This window comes from Cololabis saira, chromosome 1 (assembly GCF_033807715.1).
Source record: "Cololabis saira isolate AMF1-May2022 chromosome 1, fColSai1.1, whole genome shotgun sequence".
Lineage (NCBI taxonomy): Eukaryota > Metazoa > Chordata > Actinopteri > Beloniformes > Belonidae > Cololabis > Cololabis saira.
Genome location: NC_084587.1, coordinates 32,463,827 through 32,483,038, shown reverse-complemented (window position 1 = coordinate 32,483,038; position 19,212 = coordinate 32,463,827). Strand labels below are relative to the sequence as shown.

Below are 19,212 nucleotides of genomic sequence, written 5' to 3'. Positions count from 1 at the left end.
AATTCTGCAAATGTTTTCTAAATATAAAGATTAAAACTGGAGAAAAGAAACATTTGAAAATGTAGCCATCGTCCCAGTTTTTTATTTGAATGTTTCAAACTCTTGCTGAGGAGACTTTCCTTTTCTGTGACTAGTTGTTTGGGAACATAGCACTTGACGAGGACGAAGACAGTGCCATCAACGAGCACAATAACTTCCGAACGTTTCCTATGGCCCTGATGCTGCTGTTCAGGTAAGCCATCGTTACCTCCTTTTGTGTTTCATGTAATTGTTTTAATCACGAACCTCTGCCTGTTTTCATGTGCATGGAATCCATTAAAAGAAGTGCTGCCTTATCTATTAAATCACTTTTTTTTCTTATTTCCACTGAAATTAGAACATCATATTGGGAAAGTATTGTGTTGGTGGATGCTAGCCGTTGACACCCTCTCTCTCGGTAACTCATCGTTTCACGGTTCGCCTTCTGTCATCTTTTGCAGGAGCGCTACGGGTGAGGCGTGGCATGACATCATGTTGTCTTGCCTGGGTGAAAAGAAATGCGACCCGGAATCAGGGAATCCAAAAAAGGAGTGTGGCAGCACCTTTGCCTACACTTACTTTGTCTCCTTCATCTTCCTTTGCTCTTTCCTGGTGAGAAATCCTGTTTAATTTTTATTTAACGGCAGGTTTTTCACTTTCTTTCTTTTTGTCTGTTTTCAGCTGCAGCTGTTTTTTTTATGTATGTATTGTGTTGCTTTACTTTTTCCAGATGCTGAATCTCTTTGTGGCTGTCATCATGGACAATTTCGAGTACCTGACCAGAGACTCTTCTATCCTGGGGCCGCATCATTTGGACGAGTACGTAAGGATATGGGCCGAGTACGATCCTGCGGCCTGGTGAGTGGCGCACACATGGACTCGCACTCAGACATAAGCAGCCATACATGTGAAATATTTCTGCATATAAAGCTCTTCATACGCAGGCCATGAACAGAGATTTAGGAGAACAAGCTGAGAGCACTTGTGAGTAATTTGAAAGAAAGTCAGACGTGATTAGATCAAAGACACACGTGTGTTCACTTTTCCACTGAATGTGAAGTAACTCCTATCTGCTATTGATCTTTTCTCCTGCCCTAAAATGAGACAAAGAGCTCTCCAGGAAGTGTGATGATGACACAGGATCTCCATCGTGTCAAAATAAGAGTCAAAGGGCAGTTAAAGCTGGATTGTCTGGAAAAAAAAAAAAAAAACGTTTTCCAGCTTTCACCGTGTATTCCTCTTTCTCTCTTTCTTAAATTGAACAATTCTGCGTAACTGAAATAAAAGTACCCCCCCCCCCCCCTTTTTCCTGCTGTTAAATGTGTGTGTGTAGAGAATTTTCCTTTAAGTAAATAAATGCTCTCTTCTGCACTGCTATTTTTCCTCTTTCTCTTCCGCTCTCTTTATTTTTTTCTTTCTCTTTGTATTCTGTATGTTTCCTCACCTAACTCCCCTCCTTGTATTTTTCTTGCAGCGGGCGCATACATTATAAGGATATGTACAGTTTATTGAGAGTTATCTCCCCTCCTCTGGGCCTTGGCAAGAAATGCCCACATAGGGTGGCCTGCAAGGTTTGGACCAAGCCCCTAAAGCACAAACTTAAACGCAACCTGCTCGCCTTTAAGAGATTGGAATGAATGTTGCTCTTAATCACTTTTAAGATATTTTTCTATATATTTTTTTTTATTTGTTTGTTTTTATTTCAACTTTTTAATTCCATTGTGATTTCTTTGTTAAGGTTTGCATTATGCAGTTATTTTGAGCTCTTTTTTTTTTTTAAATCATTGAATCATTTGTTTTTTGGGGCAGGGAAGGGGTTTTGTTGTTTATGCATTCTGACATGACAATGAGAATGTTTGGGACAATGCAGAAATACACGTATGCACCCACACACTTGCACACAGTCACACACACACACTTATGGCAGTGTGTGAAGCATGAAGTGGTGCACTGCACTTGCTATCGTCTTCTGACTGAACGCTGAAGAAAAAAAACACTGATGTGTTCACTTGTGATTTGGTAATATGTTAAGACTACTGAGTAGACTCAAGTCAGCCATTGTCTTTTATTTCTGCTTGCTGTCTAATTTTGCCTTGGCAGAAAATGGTCAATCAATGTGCATTGTCCTTGTTTGAGTTGGGGTTTGGGCGAGGGAGGCTGGGTCACTTCAGTGCAGAAGCATATGCAGAGTGGGTTTGGTTTCAGCACTGTTACCACTAACCTTCGTAGCTGGGGAGTTTCACAGCTTCACTAGCACAGCCAGGGGTTTCCATATCGGTCTCACTGAGCCTTTAAAGGTCAAACAGCTGAAAACTACCAGTTAAGCCGCCTTGTCTCAGCCACTGTGATGTTTGTTTGGAAAAATCTGCAGATTCCTTTACATCCACGAATCAGGCTTAGGAATAGTTGTACCACGTTGGTTTTATATACAAATGTAACATTTGTTGTTAATCTGATAATTGAATCTTATTCTCATGGTTCATTTGTCAATCCTAGTACTATAATGTTTTTTGGGGTATTAGCATTCGTAATGTTAAATGTGTCGGCACAATATAAGCTCTGCATATAGAATTTGCACAAATTACAAAAAGACTATATTCCGGACTCCAATCGACGAATGAAATGCATTACACTTATGCAGCTGTGAGTTCAAAACATGTTATTCATTATGAAGACAAAAATAAAATGCAAAATATATCACGTCATTTTCGAGTTTTAACCCATTAATTAGAATAATTTATAGTTTATTTTCAAGACATTTTTTATGTAAAATAAGGCTTATTGCTTGTTATGACTACTCTTTTGACAATCATTGTCCCTGCTCATCTCTGGTGTGCAGGCAGAGAACATCTTTACGCTGAAACGCCTGTCTTTGTTCACACTGAGGTAAAAACATGTTTCCAGTGGTAACAGTCTGGATTGCTTGGTACTTTAAGAGCGGGAAACTACCTTAAAAAACCAAACCTGCTCTGCCTGTGTCTCTGGCGTATGAGGGAAGAAGGAATGGGCAGGATGTGTGTGAGATTCAGGGCAAAGACTCAGGAGGTCTTGTGTCCACCAGTTACCTCTTGATAACTCTCTGTGCTGACAGATGATGTTTGTAAGGATTGTTGACATCTGTATATGCTGTGGACTTTTAAAGCTACTACTCATTGCTTTTTTTTCTGTAAAGACACATTGAAAGCATATATTTCATAGATTATTTTGTAGAAATTAGCTACAAAATAAAATAAAAAAACCCCAGCTGCTATATTGTAAAGCTGTGTCTGTGTTGGTCTGCACCATGGACATAACTATGTGAGAGGCGTCATTCCTGATATTGTTGTCCTATACATGAGTTGCACAGCTGTTTAGAGGGTGTGACGCCAGCGATGTGGCCAGATTCTATGGAAGCATATGAGGAACTATATTCAAATTAAAATGCATTTGCGGAAATGCTTTTTCATTTTAAGAATGTAGCTGCATTATTTGAGTCAAAAATAAAATTGATAATATATAATCCGAATTGCATTTTAATTTTCGTATTCAACACTGCTCATTCTTGTACTTAATTCAAATTAAAAAGAAAAAGACGTTTGAGATTTAATTTTCAAATTTTAGATTTAAAATTGAATATTGGGAACTATTTGCTGAGGCATGATTTGAAAATTAAATCTCAAACGTCTTTTTCTTTTTAATTTGAATTAAGTACAAGAATGAGCAGTGTTGAATACGAAAAATAAAATGCAAATCGGATTATATATTATCAATTTCATTTTTGACTCAAATAATGCGGGCACATTCTTAAAATGAAAAAGCATTTCCGCAAATGCATTTTAATTTGAATATAGTCCCTCATATGCTTCCATAAGATTCAGCACTTTGAGTTGCTTTTCCAACGTTGATTAAAATGACAGGTGAGAAGGAACAAACCTACAGCTAAACTTAAGCCCAACTTGCATCCTTCATAAATGACATATGAGTGAACACAGAAACAAAAACAACATACCAACTTACCTCTAAAAGATGGGTGACAAAGCGTTTTTTGGTGACGTCGGTGGCCCGACCTAAGACTAGACTGGGGTACCGCCGGTCTTGTCGTCTCCAGTTAGGGCTCCCATGAACATCTGGGAGCACAGCTGTCAGCAGAAGCTCCTGGTGGACACACGGCCTCTGGCAAACTGCATTGACTTCTTACTGTGACACGCTCCGATCTCTGCAGTGGTGCGTTTCTTTGCCTGCGAGAAGCCCCCGCTGCCAGTTCTATCCGAGTGGCGAAAGAGGGCGAAGAGCGACAGAGAAAACCCCTAAACCCCTTTTCAGCTCGCATAGAACTGTATCTCAAGAGTAACTAACCTAACATAAGTAACACCTCCCTTATCCCCTCCCCCTTCTCTCCTCTCCCTCACTTTATGGTAACCAGACTAGAGGACACATAACACATCCCCTCGTTTTCTATCGTTCTCTTTCTCTCTCTTTTTCTCTCACCACAGCAACCACATATCAAAACAATAACCTCTGCGTATTTGTCCCCCCCCCCTTCCTTTCCTTTGTCGGTTTATTTTATTTTTCCTCATGTCTCCTCCCCCAAACACACCTCTGTGCACCTGTGCCCCCCCTTCCCAATGCTCCCTATTCCCACCCTTCATTGTTTTACTTTATTTTGTTTTCACGTCGTCCGTCTTCGTTTGTTTTGTCTGTTATGTGTTGACGTGCGGGTGTTGAACGCATGTGTGCGGGTGACGCGCACATGTGTGTGTGTGTGTATGTGCGTGTGTGTGTGTGTTTTGTGGCCACTCCAGCGGCCGGATCAGTTACACAGACATGTATCAGATGCTAAGACACATGTGTCCGCCGCTAGGCCTCGGGAAGAGGTGTCCCGCCCGGGTCGCCTATAAGGTAGACTCGCCCCCCACCTTTATCCCTCCACCCCCCTCAGCCACCAGCCCCACCTCACTCTCTCCCTCCTCTGGTCACCTAATTCTTCTCTTTCCACCTTTAACCCCAACTCCCTTTCTCTCCCTAAACCTCCCCATCGCTGGGGAGGACAACCCCTCTGCTGAAACCCTCTTGTCTCTTTCCCGCTTCCTCTCCTCCTCCACCTCCCCCTCTGCCCCCTACCAGCGGTGTTCTCCTCATTGTCTGTTAGTGGTGGTTGTGGTGGTGGTGGTGAGCGCTGTCTTCTCTTCTTCTTCTCCGACCGCGGGGATAGAGGGATGGGCTTTTGTCGTGCAGTGAAGTGAAGTGATAGTGGAGTGGTAGTCGGTTCTCTTTCTTTTTTATTCTTATTTCTTTCCCTCCTGCCATGCCATAGGAGTAAGGGAATGCAGGAAGCTTTGCCGGTCCTTCTGCAATCTGCACGGACGCACCTAGATATAAAAATATATACATATATATACAAAAAGACACACACGCTAAAAAAAACCTCGCCCAGTCAGAGAAACACATTTAGACCTCTAAGAATATTCCTTTGCAAATGACGAGGGCTAAAAGTAAAAAATGCGTTTATAAATGGATGCCCACATATTTTTATCATTCAGCAGCTTACACTTTAAGTGCCATGGTTACTGAAAATAATTTTACTAAAACAAAACATAATTACAGAGTCATGGAAATGTAACTGAGATACATAATTCAGACACACATGATACAGGCCTTTATCCAGCAGTTGGAAAAATAGTCATTTATCATCGCTAGTGCAGACGCAAACATGCAGACATCACTGAAAGTGTGAATGTTCTTAATCACGATTATAGTCACCCATTGCAACTGCTTACGATGCAGGTACAGAAGGACCGGCGAGGGTGTCTGTCTTCAATCTTCTGCACCTCTTATTCCTCTGGATGACAAAGTCCACATGAATATATGCCCACAGTACCACATGGTAACACACAAAGCAGAGATAATAAGTTGGTTTTCTCTTTTTAAAAGTTCTTTCACACCCAAGGAAACTATAGTGTCTTTGGCTTCTTTTTGTCTTTGTACACCATGATAACAATTTCGGTTGAGCTTCCCAGCCTTTGCTGTCTTTTTGTTTTGCCACTCTTCACCTCAGCAAAGTCTGTCCGACTTCTGTTTCTGCTTCTTATCATCAACCAGACTCAAAACTGACAAACGTTCTGGTGCGTTAGGATGCTCGGCACAGATGACTGGTTGTCATGCCAAGAGGCTCTGAAAATGAACACCTCAGTTCCAGGCTCTGTAAAAAGCTTGGCTATATTTCCATGTAACAGGAATAATCTCAACGGGACCACTTTTTAAAACAAGTCTTTATTCCAACTGGCATACTGTCAATGGTACACTTAAATACCGTGTGCCGAGTACACCGTGCACTTACATGTGCAGTGTGCGAATTAATGTTGTTCCTGTGTTTAATGCTGCTGTTCTCTGTCTGTAAGTGATGAGAATTGACTTTCCTCTTCAGTCAATTTACTCAAGTTCCCGCCAAGATGAGATTTTTGGTCCATTGTAAATTCCAACTCAAATAAACCCTTTTTTTACCGTGGTATGTGTTTTGATCTCTAACCTCTTTTATGAGACTTTAAGGTTGTGCAGTCGTTGCCACTGAAGACGGACAGCAATCCTCTTAATAAAAAAAACATGCATAAACAGTCTAACCCTAACCCATAAACACAATGGCAACGATTATTTGTGCGCAGTCTTCAGCTTTCCACGCTGGCCTTTTGAAGTGCACCTTCTGGGTATTTGCAGTCAATGTGAACACACTTCTGAACTCAAAATAGAAAGTGACACCTAATCTGAAGCACTCACTGTGCCCTTTTAGTACAGTTAACAACACAAGAAGGCATGTTATCTCTAGAATGAAAGTTATTTTGCTCGGGCTGATATTCGCAGGTCAGAAGTCAAACTTCAGTCATCTTCAGTCGTAAAATTGAATTGAATTGAAAAAAACTCACTGAAAGTACTAAGTAGCTGCGACGACAGCTAGATGTGAGACAAAACAGACTGCAATGCAGCTTTCACTCAAACTGTCTCCCTAATGATGCATACATTTGGGATTTAATATAATTTTAACTGATGAGTTCAAAAACGTCATCCAGCTGTTTTCTGTACCCGGTTAAAAGCATGTTGATCCCCCTGTAAAGTCGGACATTTTAATGTGGCCATCAACGGAGATTGACTCATCTTTGGAGCCAAAACCCTAGTGGTCATTTAAGGAACTGCAGAATTTGGAAGGTGCGTGTTGGCATCAGTTTTGGAAAGCAGATGTTGCCCCTTGTTCCTGATTGGAGTATTCTTAGTTTTCAAGGGAGGCTCTTGTTATAACTTAAGATTTGACACGAACTTTCTGTATGTAAGTCTGTTGTGTCTTCTCCAGGACAACTCCGGAAAAATGGCAACTTTCAGTCTACTGTAACATTTACCGTAGCTGGTTAATGCACTTCACTGAAGCACCATAATCCTACCGCTTTCTCATTTTGGGCTCTCTTGTTTTTCTTCTCCACATTTCTCCTGTGTTGCTCTACCCTTAACTGTTTTTTCTTTTTAAGTTTTAGCCCTTTATCTTTCGTGTACTTTTGTCCTCTCTTTTTTCCATCCTTGCAACTGTCCCTTTCTCTGTCATTTTTCTACCAACCTCTATGTTCCACTCGTCCGTGCGCAATAGGGATCCATCTTCATTCCTTCTGCACTCTGGTCATCCAAGCCCGCTCCGTCACCACCGTACTCCTCTCTGTTCTGTCTTCTTTTTCCTCTCCAGAATGTCAGCCTGTCTCGACAGTGGTCCTCATTACATATTTCAGCTGTCAAAGCTATTCTTTTTTCAGTGCTTTGTCTTTACATAAAAAAAAAAAAAGCTGGTTTCAGACCCTTTAAAGTCAGAAATATTTCTTGAATGGAGTGTTTTCATGATGATCACTCTTAACATTTAGAAAAGGTTCGTAACCTCTTCATTAGTGGACACAAACAAACCACTGATTTATTGCTACAACACTTTGTTTCTTGAACTGACCTCTAAGCCTATGTCAGTGTTGTTTATAGTCCTCGTCTTTATCTCTTGTCTTGTTCTGTAAATATCAGCCTCTCCGTTCTCCTTTATCTGTACACAACACGCACACACAGACACACACAGACACACAGTTCACGTCCTCTCTGTGTTAGCACCAGCTGACCCAAGTTTTCTTGATTCTTCTTATTACTCTTTCCGTGTTTTCACTAACCTCTCTTCCCAGTCATTTTCACCCTTCCCTTTTTATCTGTAACTACATCCTATGATCAAGCTTAGATCCTTTTATTGTAGTTTAGTTAAACTAACTGCTTTCCCTACCATCTGCCCCCTTTTGTAGACCTCCCCTCTCCTTACTCTGCAGAATTAACCCCACAAAGTCTGGTCGGTCCAAAACAAAAGAGAAAAAAAAGGATAAACAGAACATCATTTCTTTTTGATCTTTCTTTTGATCTTTTCGATCTTCTTTTCTTCTTTTAGGCAATACCACAACTCAAATTCTCTTTAACCTTTACACCCACTTAAGACACTGCAACCGTTTGGCATTGAGAGAGATCTGGATATAACGTAAAGTGGTACCATTGCTTGCCGATTTGACTTTGAAGAACATATAAATGTTAAAAGCTGGGGGGATTTGAAAACTTCCACGCTGATCAGAATGATCAATCCAGTTGGACTGAGGATACTCTCTTTGCGCGGATGCACGGCTGTTCATATTGTAAAAGTGGGTTTTGAGGGAAGTTGTGGAGTAGTGGGCTGGGTAGGTGGGAGGAGTTGGGGCTTTAGATAATGGGAGTTAAGTAAAGGCATGCTGCATGCTTCGTCTGTCTGCGTTTGTGGGATTTTTCTCTGGGAAGTCGTGTGGTGTTGCATGCGGTTCTCGCACTTTTTGTTGCATGGCCATGGGTGACATCGAGCCTGCTGCCTGTTGAGCGCTGTGGATGTTGGCCGATGCCCTTTGCCTGCCGCACTCTTGGCTTTGGGCATGCCCGACACTCGCACACACTCAGGAACACACCAGCATGCACACGACCCCGACTGCCATGTTGTGCTTGCCATCGTGAGTGCCCAACGCTCATGTTCATGGGTAAATTTGATGGATGCCAGCTGATGGGGATAGGTATGGCAAGCGACCCAAGGTGGTCTGCCTTGTTCCGTCCTATCTGCAGGTTTCTCCATCTGTTTTACCTGGTATAGACACGTGAAGTCAGGGAACCTCCTTACAGGTAGGGGGAGCTCAATAGCGGGTGCCTTGGTTAAATAAAACCACAGCTGTCTCCTGAAAAATAGCAGAATTACACCAGTGATACTGTTATTGTTCCTCAGTCAACCTACTCTGTCTGCAAAGGACTTCAATTAAGTGCACTTGATTGCAGTCTGTGACAATAATTGTGTGTTAGTGGGCAGGGAGGGTTGTCGGGGTGGGGGGTTGGTGTATGTTGACCATCATATATATATTTTATACATCTCTATGTGTGTAACGAAAGAAATGTGTAAATGCGCACTTGCATTCACACATGTAGGGAACATGGGCAAAGGTTGGGTCGGATGCCACTTTGGCTCTGATTGTTCTTGTTGTTCTCAGCTCTCACAGTTGCTTTGCAGCATTGGATAGCTGTGCTGTCTCGTAGAGTATCACTGGAAAAACAGGAGACACTGACACCTACCTATTCGAGTTTGTCTTTCATCAGGCAAATGCTTTTGCACTTGCAAATGCGTAAAATGAACACAGGCGCATGGCATTCTTGAATATGTGAATGCGGTTAATATCCCATAGGTCCCATTTACAGTATCAGAGGACTTCCAAAAAAAACCCAAATTGAGATCTGCTTATTTGACACGTATTCGTCGTTGCCTCAACTCCAATCTGTATCAGGTTTTAAGAAACATTACCTGGACAAATTCAGTCCAGTTTTCTCTGGCTGTTGTCTATGGAGCTCTCTCAACCCCAACCCAAAACCCGCCCCCCCTCCCCTTCCTGGAGGTTCAGGCACACCGCACTTGAAAGAGGACACATCCCTTTCTCATCCTCTCATCCCGACTGGTTTTCCGCAGAGGCTGCTGCGCATGGATCTGCCGGTTGCAGATGACAACTCGGTGCACTTCAACTCCACCCTCATGGCTCTGATCAGGACCGCTCTGGATATAAAAATAGCCAAGGGTATGATCAACAAGTAGTCATGCTTTTTTTGTTGTTGGACTCAAATGTACATAAACTAATTAATGTGAATGACATTTCAATACCTTTCTGTTTCTCTTTCACAAGAATGTCTTACATTAACGTTACAAATCTTTGCCAGCTAAGACACTAACATATGACTTTTTTGTTTTGGATGAATGTGTACGTGTGTGAATGGACAACCATATTTATTTGGGGATTTATTTGGTACTGTGCTTCCCTTTTGGTCTGCACCCTCCTACTTTGGGTTTATAAATCTCTGTCGCTTTCATATTTATGGATGCATGCCTATGTACGCATACGTGTGTACGTGTGTGTATGTGTGTGGTTGCGCTGGGTTGTGGGCCGCTCAGGAGGTGCAGACAAACACCAGATGGATGCAGAGTTGAGAAAGGAGATGATGGCTATCTGGCCAAACTTATCACAGAAGACACTGGACCTGCTGGTTACGCCGCACAAGGGTAAGGAAAGGAAACGGCAGGAAACGGTTTATAGTTGGCATAGTGGTGTAAGTGTGTCCGATCACCAACTCACCAAGAGGACAGCTTCTACCAGCCAGTGTCATTCACTGCTTTGCATCTCCTGATCAGACTACTACAACTTTAACAAATATTACTGCACATACACATATGCAGACATCTACCAAATCACATAGTGTGCTTCTATGTAGCTTAAGACCTTCAGCCTTCATGCATAAGATATCTGCTCAACCAGCTGAGCTACCCACTACCTGGACGTATTGCAAACACAAAAATCACATTACGATAAGAAATATATATATTTAGGTCCAGATTTTCTTAATGCTTTTCTTGAACAGTCCCTATCTCCAGAGCCTCATCTCAAGTGGTGAGCCTTCATTTTTACATTTTGTTTGTTTGTTCCACATTCAGAAGGATTTTATAGTTGCCAAGCCAGATGTGTGTCCTTACAGCCATCAGCACGCTGGATTCTATAAATGATCGGGACACAAGGAGTTCTGCATTATATATATTCAGATAAACTACAACCTACACGTAGTCACACGCACACATGTAATCACACGCAGAGCAGATGTAGCAGCACATCTTACTATTGATCTCTCCACACACTCAGTCAGGCCTGTTATCAGGGGGTGCCTGCTATAGAAGAATCCTCTATAGAAGTCTTTTCACTACAGGAAGAATTTGAAGTGAAAATTAACTTGTAAACTAAATTTCAGCCATTTGGTTTATATGAATGTGATGAGGAGGAAGTTAGTGCTTAAATGAGCCAAAGATCTAGTGGAATCATGCATGTTTAGCAATAACGGTAAATTGTTTTGCATAATGCATGGCTGAAAATAAGATATGCACTCCCTTGTCTTAGAGCTGGGAATGTATTAAGAGAATGGGAAGGGTGCAGTCAGATTTTATCCTGTAATTTCACTTTTAATGCTGGAGGACTTGTAGCCATGCCACTTTGGAAAAAGAAGAATCAAAATAAAGCTCAATGTTTTTTCTGATTTTAAATGTCTATGTGTTCCACCTAAACTCTGGGGATTCACGTCCGGAGTTTTTGGAAAAAAGTTGAGCTCCTGTTTTCCTGGGATCGCTTCAGGCGTCCTTGTGCTTCTTAGTGAGATGGCTACCTCGTCCACAGCCTTAAGAAAATATACGTGAGCTTACAATAACAGATGATAGAGCAGTCATAAGAAAATGTGAAGTAATTAGACATAATTACAGCATCTGCCTGTGAAAAGACTAAAAGCCTTACTGTGTAAATAACTGTACAGTGTTGTGATATTGTATTTGTCTGTTGTACACCAGCAATGCTAACACAGCCGTTGCTGAGGTTGCGTGTGCACGGAACAATATACGAAATTCGGCTTCAGTCAATGTTGTCATAGTGACTTCTTTCTCAATTTTAATGCCTCATAAAAGCCCACAAACTGGGCACCGTTCATGTTTCTTGGAGGTCTATCTGCTGAAGTCACTATGTGTGTTTTATTAATCCAACATGACTTTCTGTGATTACACAAAAGCCAAATAGATTATATGAAATTGATAACACTTAAATAAGTTAATTCATGATTATTTTAATATTTGAAGTGAAACACAATTTCCTCCGTTGCCGGTGTACTCTGAATTGTTACTGTGTATTTCTCTGTAAGTGTGTGTGCGTGTGTGTTGTTTGTGTGGTCCCCCACTCCCATCCCCCAACGCGGCTCAGGGTCCCATCTCACCGAGGTCTAATCTTCCAGGGTAACTTGTCATTTTCTCAGCAGCCACAGACTTGACGGTTGGCAAAATCTACGCAGCCATGATGATCATGGAGTACTACCGACAGAGCAAGACGAAAAGGCTGCAGGCCCTGCGAGAGGAACAGGTAGAATCGCTCCCGGCAACCCAGTGAAGTCCCCCAAATGTCGATCCTCCTGCATCCTAGCCAGTCCAATCGTATTGATTCTTAAGGATCTGGCTTTCTTGAGTCTTCCTGACTGAAATGTTTTTTTTTTCTTGTAAATATGGATTTTAAAGCATAAAAAGCACATTTCTATGCATTTATATCCTATAAAGACTCCAAGCGACCCTTTCTTTGCTTCCAGGAAGTGTTGAAATCCTTTTTTATCAAACCGTCTGAAAATGCCATTCCCTTTGCTTGCTTTATTCTTCTTATTAAATGTTTTACTGATTGAATATGTTAAGGGGGTTTAGGTGGAATGATGTTTTTTTTGTAATGCTCAGAACAATAATGACGATGATACCACATGGCCTTACCGTTTGTTCACTGTCAGTGCTTCTCCCCTCCGTCGGTGAATGCCTTCGAGATGCACTTACGCCCACCTTGTCTGTACTCTCAGTCCACTCTGTGGACCTGTGGAAGCATCTCTCCACTCATCCAATACCTCCTGACAGGATGCAACAAAAGTCTATTTGCCTACAGACCAAATTCAGCCTCATCAATATTGGAAGAGGTGGGATTTCCAGTCAGTAAAAACAAAGGAGTGTATTGGTGACTGGAGAGTATGTTAGTCCCATTTTTATTTGGCATTGTTACCGATACCATTTGTGTTGGTACGTTCTTGAATGCAGCGTATGCAACTGAACTGAATAAACAGTTCCCCACAGGCTTCTTAGCATCAGCAGTGCACATGGACTTGTGTTTATCTTGGCATTTCAGCATAAAGTCACGTCATTCTCACATTCTCACATTCTCACACTTACGGTAGTATTCTTTTTTATAAGGATGAATCCACCCAAAACATCATGAAAGTTGCCCAGACAAGTTTGATGTCCAGTATTCTGCTGTTTGCTGTCACGGGGAATTGATATGTGTTATGACTGAATTTAATTTAATTATCAATTTCTTATTTATATTATGACTGAATTTCAGGTGGGATGTATGATACAGACGCCTCAGCGTTCACAAGGCAGATTACTGTACGTGTCCCTCCATCTACGTGGGATTGCAGCAAAAACATACCAATATATTCATCTTAATTTAAAAGCATGTGATTAAAGATTTAATTTGATTTATATTACTGTAAAGTCACTAGTTCAACAACAATGACGTTAAACATGGGTGTGGCTCCTGTCCATCTGAATTTCAACAATTACAACAACCTCCTTAACTCTTCCGGCAGATGGTTAAGGAATCCAGATACTTCAGTTATATATGTCGCCTGATTTCCACATCTGCTGTGAGACCATGAGACCCGCACAAATGAGGTTCAGCGGGGGTTCCAGGACATCACAAACTGAAACAGCTGCATCAATACCAGTAACAGATTTGAACTGAGTTAAACACAGTTAAATACATACCAAAGAACTAACCAGTATATTTATTTAGAAAAAATAATAATAATAAACAAAATTAGAATGTTTTTCATTTTATTATCAGCCATAGAAACTGTTGGTATGGCATCAAGTGCAGCAGATGAATACCTCTTTTGAAAAGCAAGTCATGGAGTCACAGTATGAAAGGGTGGATTCTTATATGTGTTCCTTTATATCTTATATCCCTTATCTGTCTACCATCCCACCTTTGTCATTCTGATGCTCTCTGTTTATCCCTCCAGGAGGTGATGAGACCTTGTCTTGTCAGGATCTCTCCACTGGGCCATTCCAGGTTGATTTTCACCAAGTTGGTCCAGCCGAGATCCATTGTCTCCAATCTGTGTTCTCACAAATCTGCCTCTGGTAGTCACTGGTGGGATGTTGAGTGGAAACCCTTGTGGCCAGAGGCCCCTTCCCCGTTTCTTTTTGGGAACATTAATACGTACAGTATATAGGGTCATGTGTAATAAGGCAACACCACCTCTGATGCAGAATAGTCAAACAATAGCTTGCTTAAGAGGCTGCTTGAACAGGCTACGCCTGAGTTAGTGTGAGTCTTTACGTGTGCTGAGGAAGACGAGAGGCATTCAGGTGAATAGAAGCAAAAATCATAGATTTTTTACACCATCTTAGGTGCTCCCAGCTTTTTAGCCAAGTAGCCAGCACTGATGATGTGCACAGTAGGCAGATGAGCTTCCTGCCCAGGAGGTCACGTGTCTAAGGCCCCGTTTACACGGAGCAAAAACGGAGGCGTTTTCATGCGTTTTGGCCGTTCGTTTACACGAAAACGCAGCTCAAAGCCCCCAAAAACGATCATTTCTGAAAACTCCGGCCAAAGTGGAGTTTTACAAAAACTCCGTTTTCACGTTTGCGTCTAAACAGAGGAAAACGGAGGAAAACAGAGGAAAACGGAGATTTAAGCTTCAGAACGTCACATTATGCACCAGAAACTCACCAGCATCATGTGTGCGACCTGTGTTTACAATTAGTTTGGCCACCGTCAATATTTTCTTGTATTTTACCTGTTTTATATTCTTAAAAGTAACACTTAAAAGTAACCCCCCCCCCGTCCAGTCTCCTGCTCATTCATTGGGAGGGAAGCCTGTGAGCGCGTCAGCCAGCAGCATGAAGCCTGGATTATGGTTCCGCGTTAAATCGACGGCGTAGGGTACGCGGCACGCGCATCGTACGTGCGCATGCTGCGTACCCTACGCCGTAGGCTCTGCGTTGGTGTAACGCGGAACCATAAATCAGCCTTAACTGGAAGTTACACGTGTCATTTGTTGATGTTTTTCCAGGATTCTGATTGGCTGGAATGACGTTAACAGCGTTTTCATGCGGGTCCGTGTAAACGAGGATATTTTTGAAAACGTAGAGGGGAAAATATCCGTTTTTGTAAATACCCGGCTACGTGTAAACGTGGCCTTAGAAAGAATGATTGAACAGCCTTTATCTTCCAGGCTGTTGATACAAAGCCACTCCAGAGAGGTCTTAGGATCCACTTGGAGGAAAAGTGTCTGATCTCTGATGTTTGACATGTATGTTCCCACACAAATGCTTCAGAATCAGGGGTCAACATTCCACCAAGTGGCCTTTTTTTATCAAAACGTTTAACCAGACGGTGGATCACATGGATTGATGGATCATCAATGTATACATTTTTTATTTTAATTTTTTTTTTAATGAAAATGTCTATTTATTTACTCATTTTTATGGTAATGTGCTCTTAGACTTGGAAATTAAGAGCAATCTTATCTCAGAGTCCAAAGGTAGAAGTTCCCCTCTGATACAGATCTGGGATCTGCTCTCTCCCTGATAACGAACTGATGTGTAGCAGAGAGACGACCCATCTCATACCGACGTCCTCGCAAACACTGGTTCGCAGTGGTTGAGAGAATCCAGATCACGGGCCCGGTGGGGAACTTTGCCTGCGGCGTCCACAGCCATGTGCTTGCTGATGACGCCCCCGTGTGGGTGCATGCTGCGAGTGCATCCTGTGTTTGTGTCCTGTGTCTGACCCCTGTGTGCCTGATGCAAGCCTGCAGGCCATGTCATGTATCTCACACAGAACCGAACGCCATTAATGTTTCAGCGCATGGAGCCGCCCTCAGAGGAAGGGGGCACAGATGGCCAGGGGGTGCAGGGCCAGAACGGTCTCCCGAGCACCCAGCAGGACAACGTGAACAGCATGTGAGTAGATTACAGGGGGAACGGGACCCGGAGGGCACTGCACTGTAGTGCTTGAGTCAGAATAAAGATGAAATATCATTTCAGATCCTCTGTAGTTGTATATACATGCTGTATTTGTTGTTGCGCAACTGTCAGAGCAAAAACCTTTTCAAATCTTCCATTTAATTCTTATTTTCACTACGTCCTCCTGTTGGTTGATAACTTATATTCCTCTTTGTTGACTCATAATAGAAACAACCATCAAGACAAAATTGTCAAAGACAATATTATATTATTTGTTACAGATTAGAGTACAGTACAGACCAAAAGTTTGGACACACTTCCCCATTTGTTTGATTGAGAAGGTGTGTGCAAACCTTTGGTCTGTACTCTATATTCTCATGAGGGTGTTTCTCTTGGTGGATTTAACAGAAGTTAATACTTGAGATAAGTTATTTGGTTTTCATTGAATCCTTTTTACTCGGAACCCAACAAAATGTCATCCAGCTGAACAAAGTGCTATAATCTTTATTTTCAGTTTTGAAGGTATCTTAATGATCTTCCTTTGGAGTTATACTTGGATGTTTCCAGCTGAATGAGATGTTTAGTTAGATTAGATATAGTTCATGTTCTGAATGAAAGAGATGTAAGCTCATAAAAAAGGATGTTATGTTATATATACACTATTCTTTTATGATGGTCTCACTAATCTGTTGGTTATGAGCCTTGTTTATTATTTTGCTTTGTACCTGAACGTATTTGTTTGTGTACGTGTAGTGAGTGCACATTTATCTCTTCTTCACTGACAAAATCAGTCCCAAACATTTTTCTTGATGAATCTGAGCAGCAATATAGAATTCAATAATCTACATGAGTGGGTTTGTGTTGACATTTAAAGTCCTATCAAACTTTTTCTATACTGATAACAATTTTTTCCAGTTTTTCTAACTTTAGCTTCTAGGGTGGCAATGTTGCTCTCTCATTAAAGTAGAACAGTGACCAAGCATTATTAGTAAAATGAAACGTGCAACGAAGTGTTGCAGCGATGCTGCTTCATAGAAAATACTCTTGCAGTCAATTCATGTGTGTGTGTGTGTGTGTGTGTGTGTGTGTGTGTGTGTGTGTGTGTGTGTGTGTGTGTGTGTGTGTGTGTGTGTGTGTGTGTGTGTGTGTGTGTGTGTGTGTGTGTGGATGCCAGACCTCCAGAGGGTGGTATGACTGAGAGCCAATCCTGGGTGACGGCCAAAGCCCAGGAAATGTTCCAGAAGACGGGTAACTGGAGCCCAGACAGACCCTACCCTGACGACCTCCACGAAAACCGCCACAACCCCCAGGTAGGACGAGTCCAAGCGTGTTGTCACCATGGTAACAGATCAGTCCAAGCCTGACATGTCCCTTTACTTAGGGGGCTGATTGTCTCCAACCCTGCTGTTACATAATGACCTTGTAACCGCTGTTTGGTATAATGGTGCTATAAGAAAGAAGTATTACAGTTGTTCCTGGAGAACCCCCTCTCGCAATGCATATATTAAAGTCTGCACTATACACCCTCGCACCAGGTTAACAACATTAAAGGCAGTATTATGAAAATGAGTAATGACAACTCCTGCTGTCCCTTCGGTATTCAAAAATGTCTGTTCTGGTTCCTTGTAAGGCTCCTCCAACGTTTCACTATCAGTGTCATGTAGAAGATTTAAAATCACTCATGTTTGATCCACTCAGCCATTCCTGGCGCCAGATTCTCAGCACGCTCGCAGAGAACATAGCAAAAGTTGAACATTTTCAAGGTTGCAAAGTGTAAGTAGTTGTTTGTTTTTCTCCTGTAGACAAAACTCCTGTCCTTTCTGGTTCCTTCTCAAAATCCTCATCTCCTCTATTTCCCTCCTTTTTTTCATTTTACTCATTGATCTTCTCTGTTCACTCTTTGAATTTCTTTCGAGTCAGTGGATGGACTTGATATACGTATCCAGTGACGTACACCTCATCCACTTTGCTGTTTCCTATACGTCCGCTTGTGTTTTGGGACACTCCACCCCCTCTCTTTACTGAATCTAGTGACAGATGCAGAATCCTGGAATTTGGATTTGTAATTGTGGGTAAAGAAAGAATGGTTAAATCTGAAATTAACGAGGCTTCAGGATTTCCAAACAACCCATTAACCCATTATCGGATGATCGAGAATATTACCATAAATATCACATGAATTTTAAAATTGTCTACTATAATCATTATGGACATTATCTAAATATTAATTCATAATTTTTTTTCTTTTTTGCACAACAAATGTTGCAACAGCCAATTTATGCAACTTTTGTTGCATAAATGAAAAATATTAATTCATAATATTTTTTTTCTTTTTTGCACAACAAATGTTGCAACAGCCAATTTATGCAACTTTTTGCTGCATAAATGAAAAAAAAATTGTAACATCTGTAAATTGTATTTTTACAATTTAAAAGAGAAAAAAATTGGATCAAATCTTGCTCACTTTATTTGACGCTGCTTCCTGGGCTGGTCGATGCCGTGTCAGAGCCCACTCCCTCAGCAGGCCCTGGTCACTCCCCTCTCGTTGTGTTTTACAGACGGTAGAGATGAGGGAGATGGGGCGGGACGGGTACTCCGACACTGAGCCCTATCACCCCATGGATGGGCATGGGCGGACCCTCTCCATGCCCCGCCTCTCGGCAGACAACCAAGTGAGCACCTTCATCCCACCATCATCGCTATCGCTCGTTACCACCGCCAGTCGCCATCATCGCTCCCGTTTACTTTGACGACAGTTGAAGTGAACTGAAAAAGTCTTCCCTTGCATCCTAAAAAGATGATAGAATCACGTTTGACATAAAGCAACGACTTAGTTTATTGGTTTATTGATGTTTTTTTCACGTGATTAAATTCATGCTGACAGAAAAACTTTAAACTCTCAATTATACACTGTTGTTATGATTTTATTGATTTCACTTGTACGGAACAAATAAAAAAGGTGTCCATAGCTTTCAAGCAAAAGATTTATGGACCCATTACATTTTTTATTTTATTTATTTATTTTTTTTATGTAGCCCTAGTTTTCTAAAGGGTAGTTTAAATGGTAAACATGGTTTCGGATG

The 19,212-nt window shown here is 41.6% G+C and overlaps 1 protein-coding gene across 1 annotated transcript in view; it reads left to right on the top strand.

The window, feature by feature from the left end:
- The window catches only part of cacna1ab (calcium channel, voltage-dependent, P/Q type, alpha 1A subunit, b), a 150,054-nt gene that overhangs the window by 112,923 nt on the left and 17,919 nt on the right, over positions 1-19,212 (top strand). The window contains 10 exon segments of the mRNA XM_061720649.1: positions 135-232; positions 480-630; positions 749-876; positions 1,493-1,589; positions 10,019-10,124; positions 10,496-10,603; positions 12,382-12,485; positions 16,005-16,126; positions 17,304-17,439; positions 18,688-18,801. Coding sequence (XP_061576633.1) covers positions 135-232; positions 480-630; positions 749-876; positions 1,493-1,589; positions 10,019-10,124; positions 10,496-10,603; positions 12,382-12,485; positions 16,005-16,126; positions 17,304-17,439; positions 18,688-18,801 — 1,164 coding nt within the window.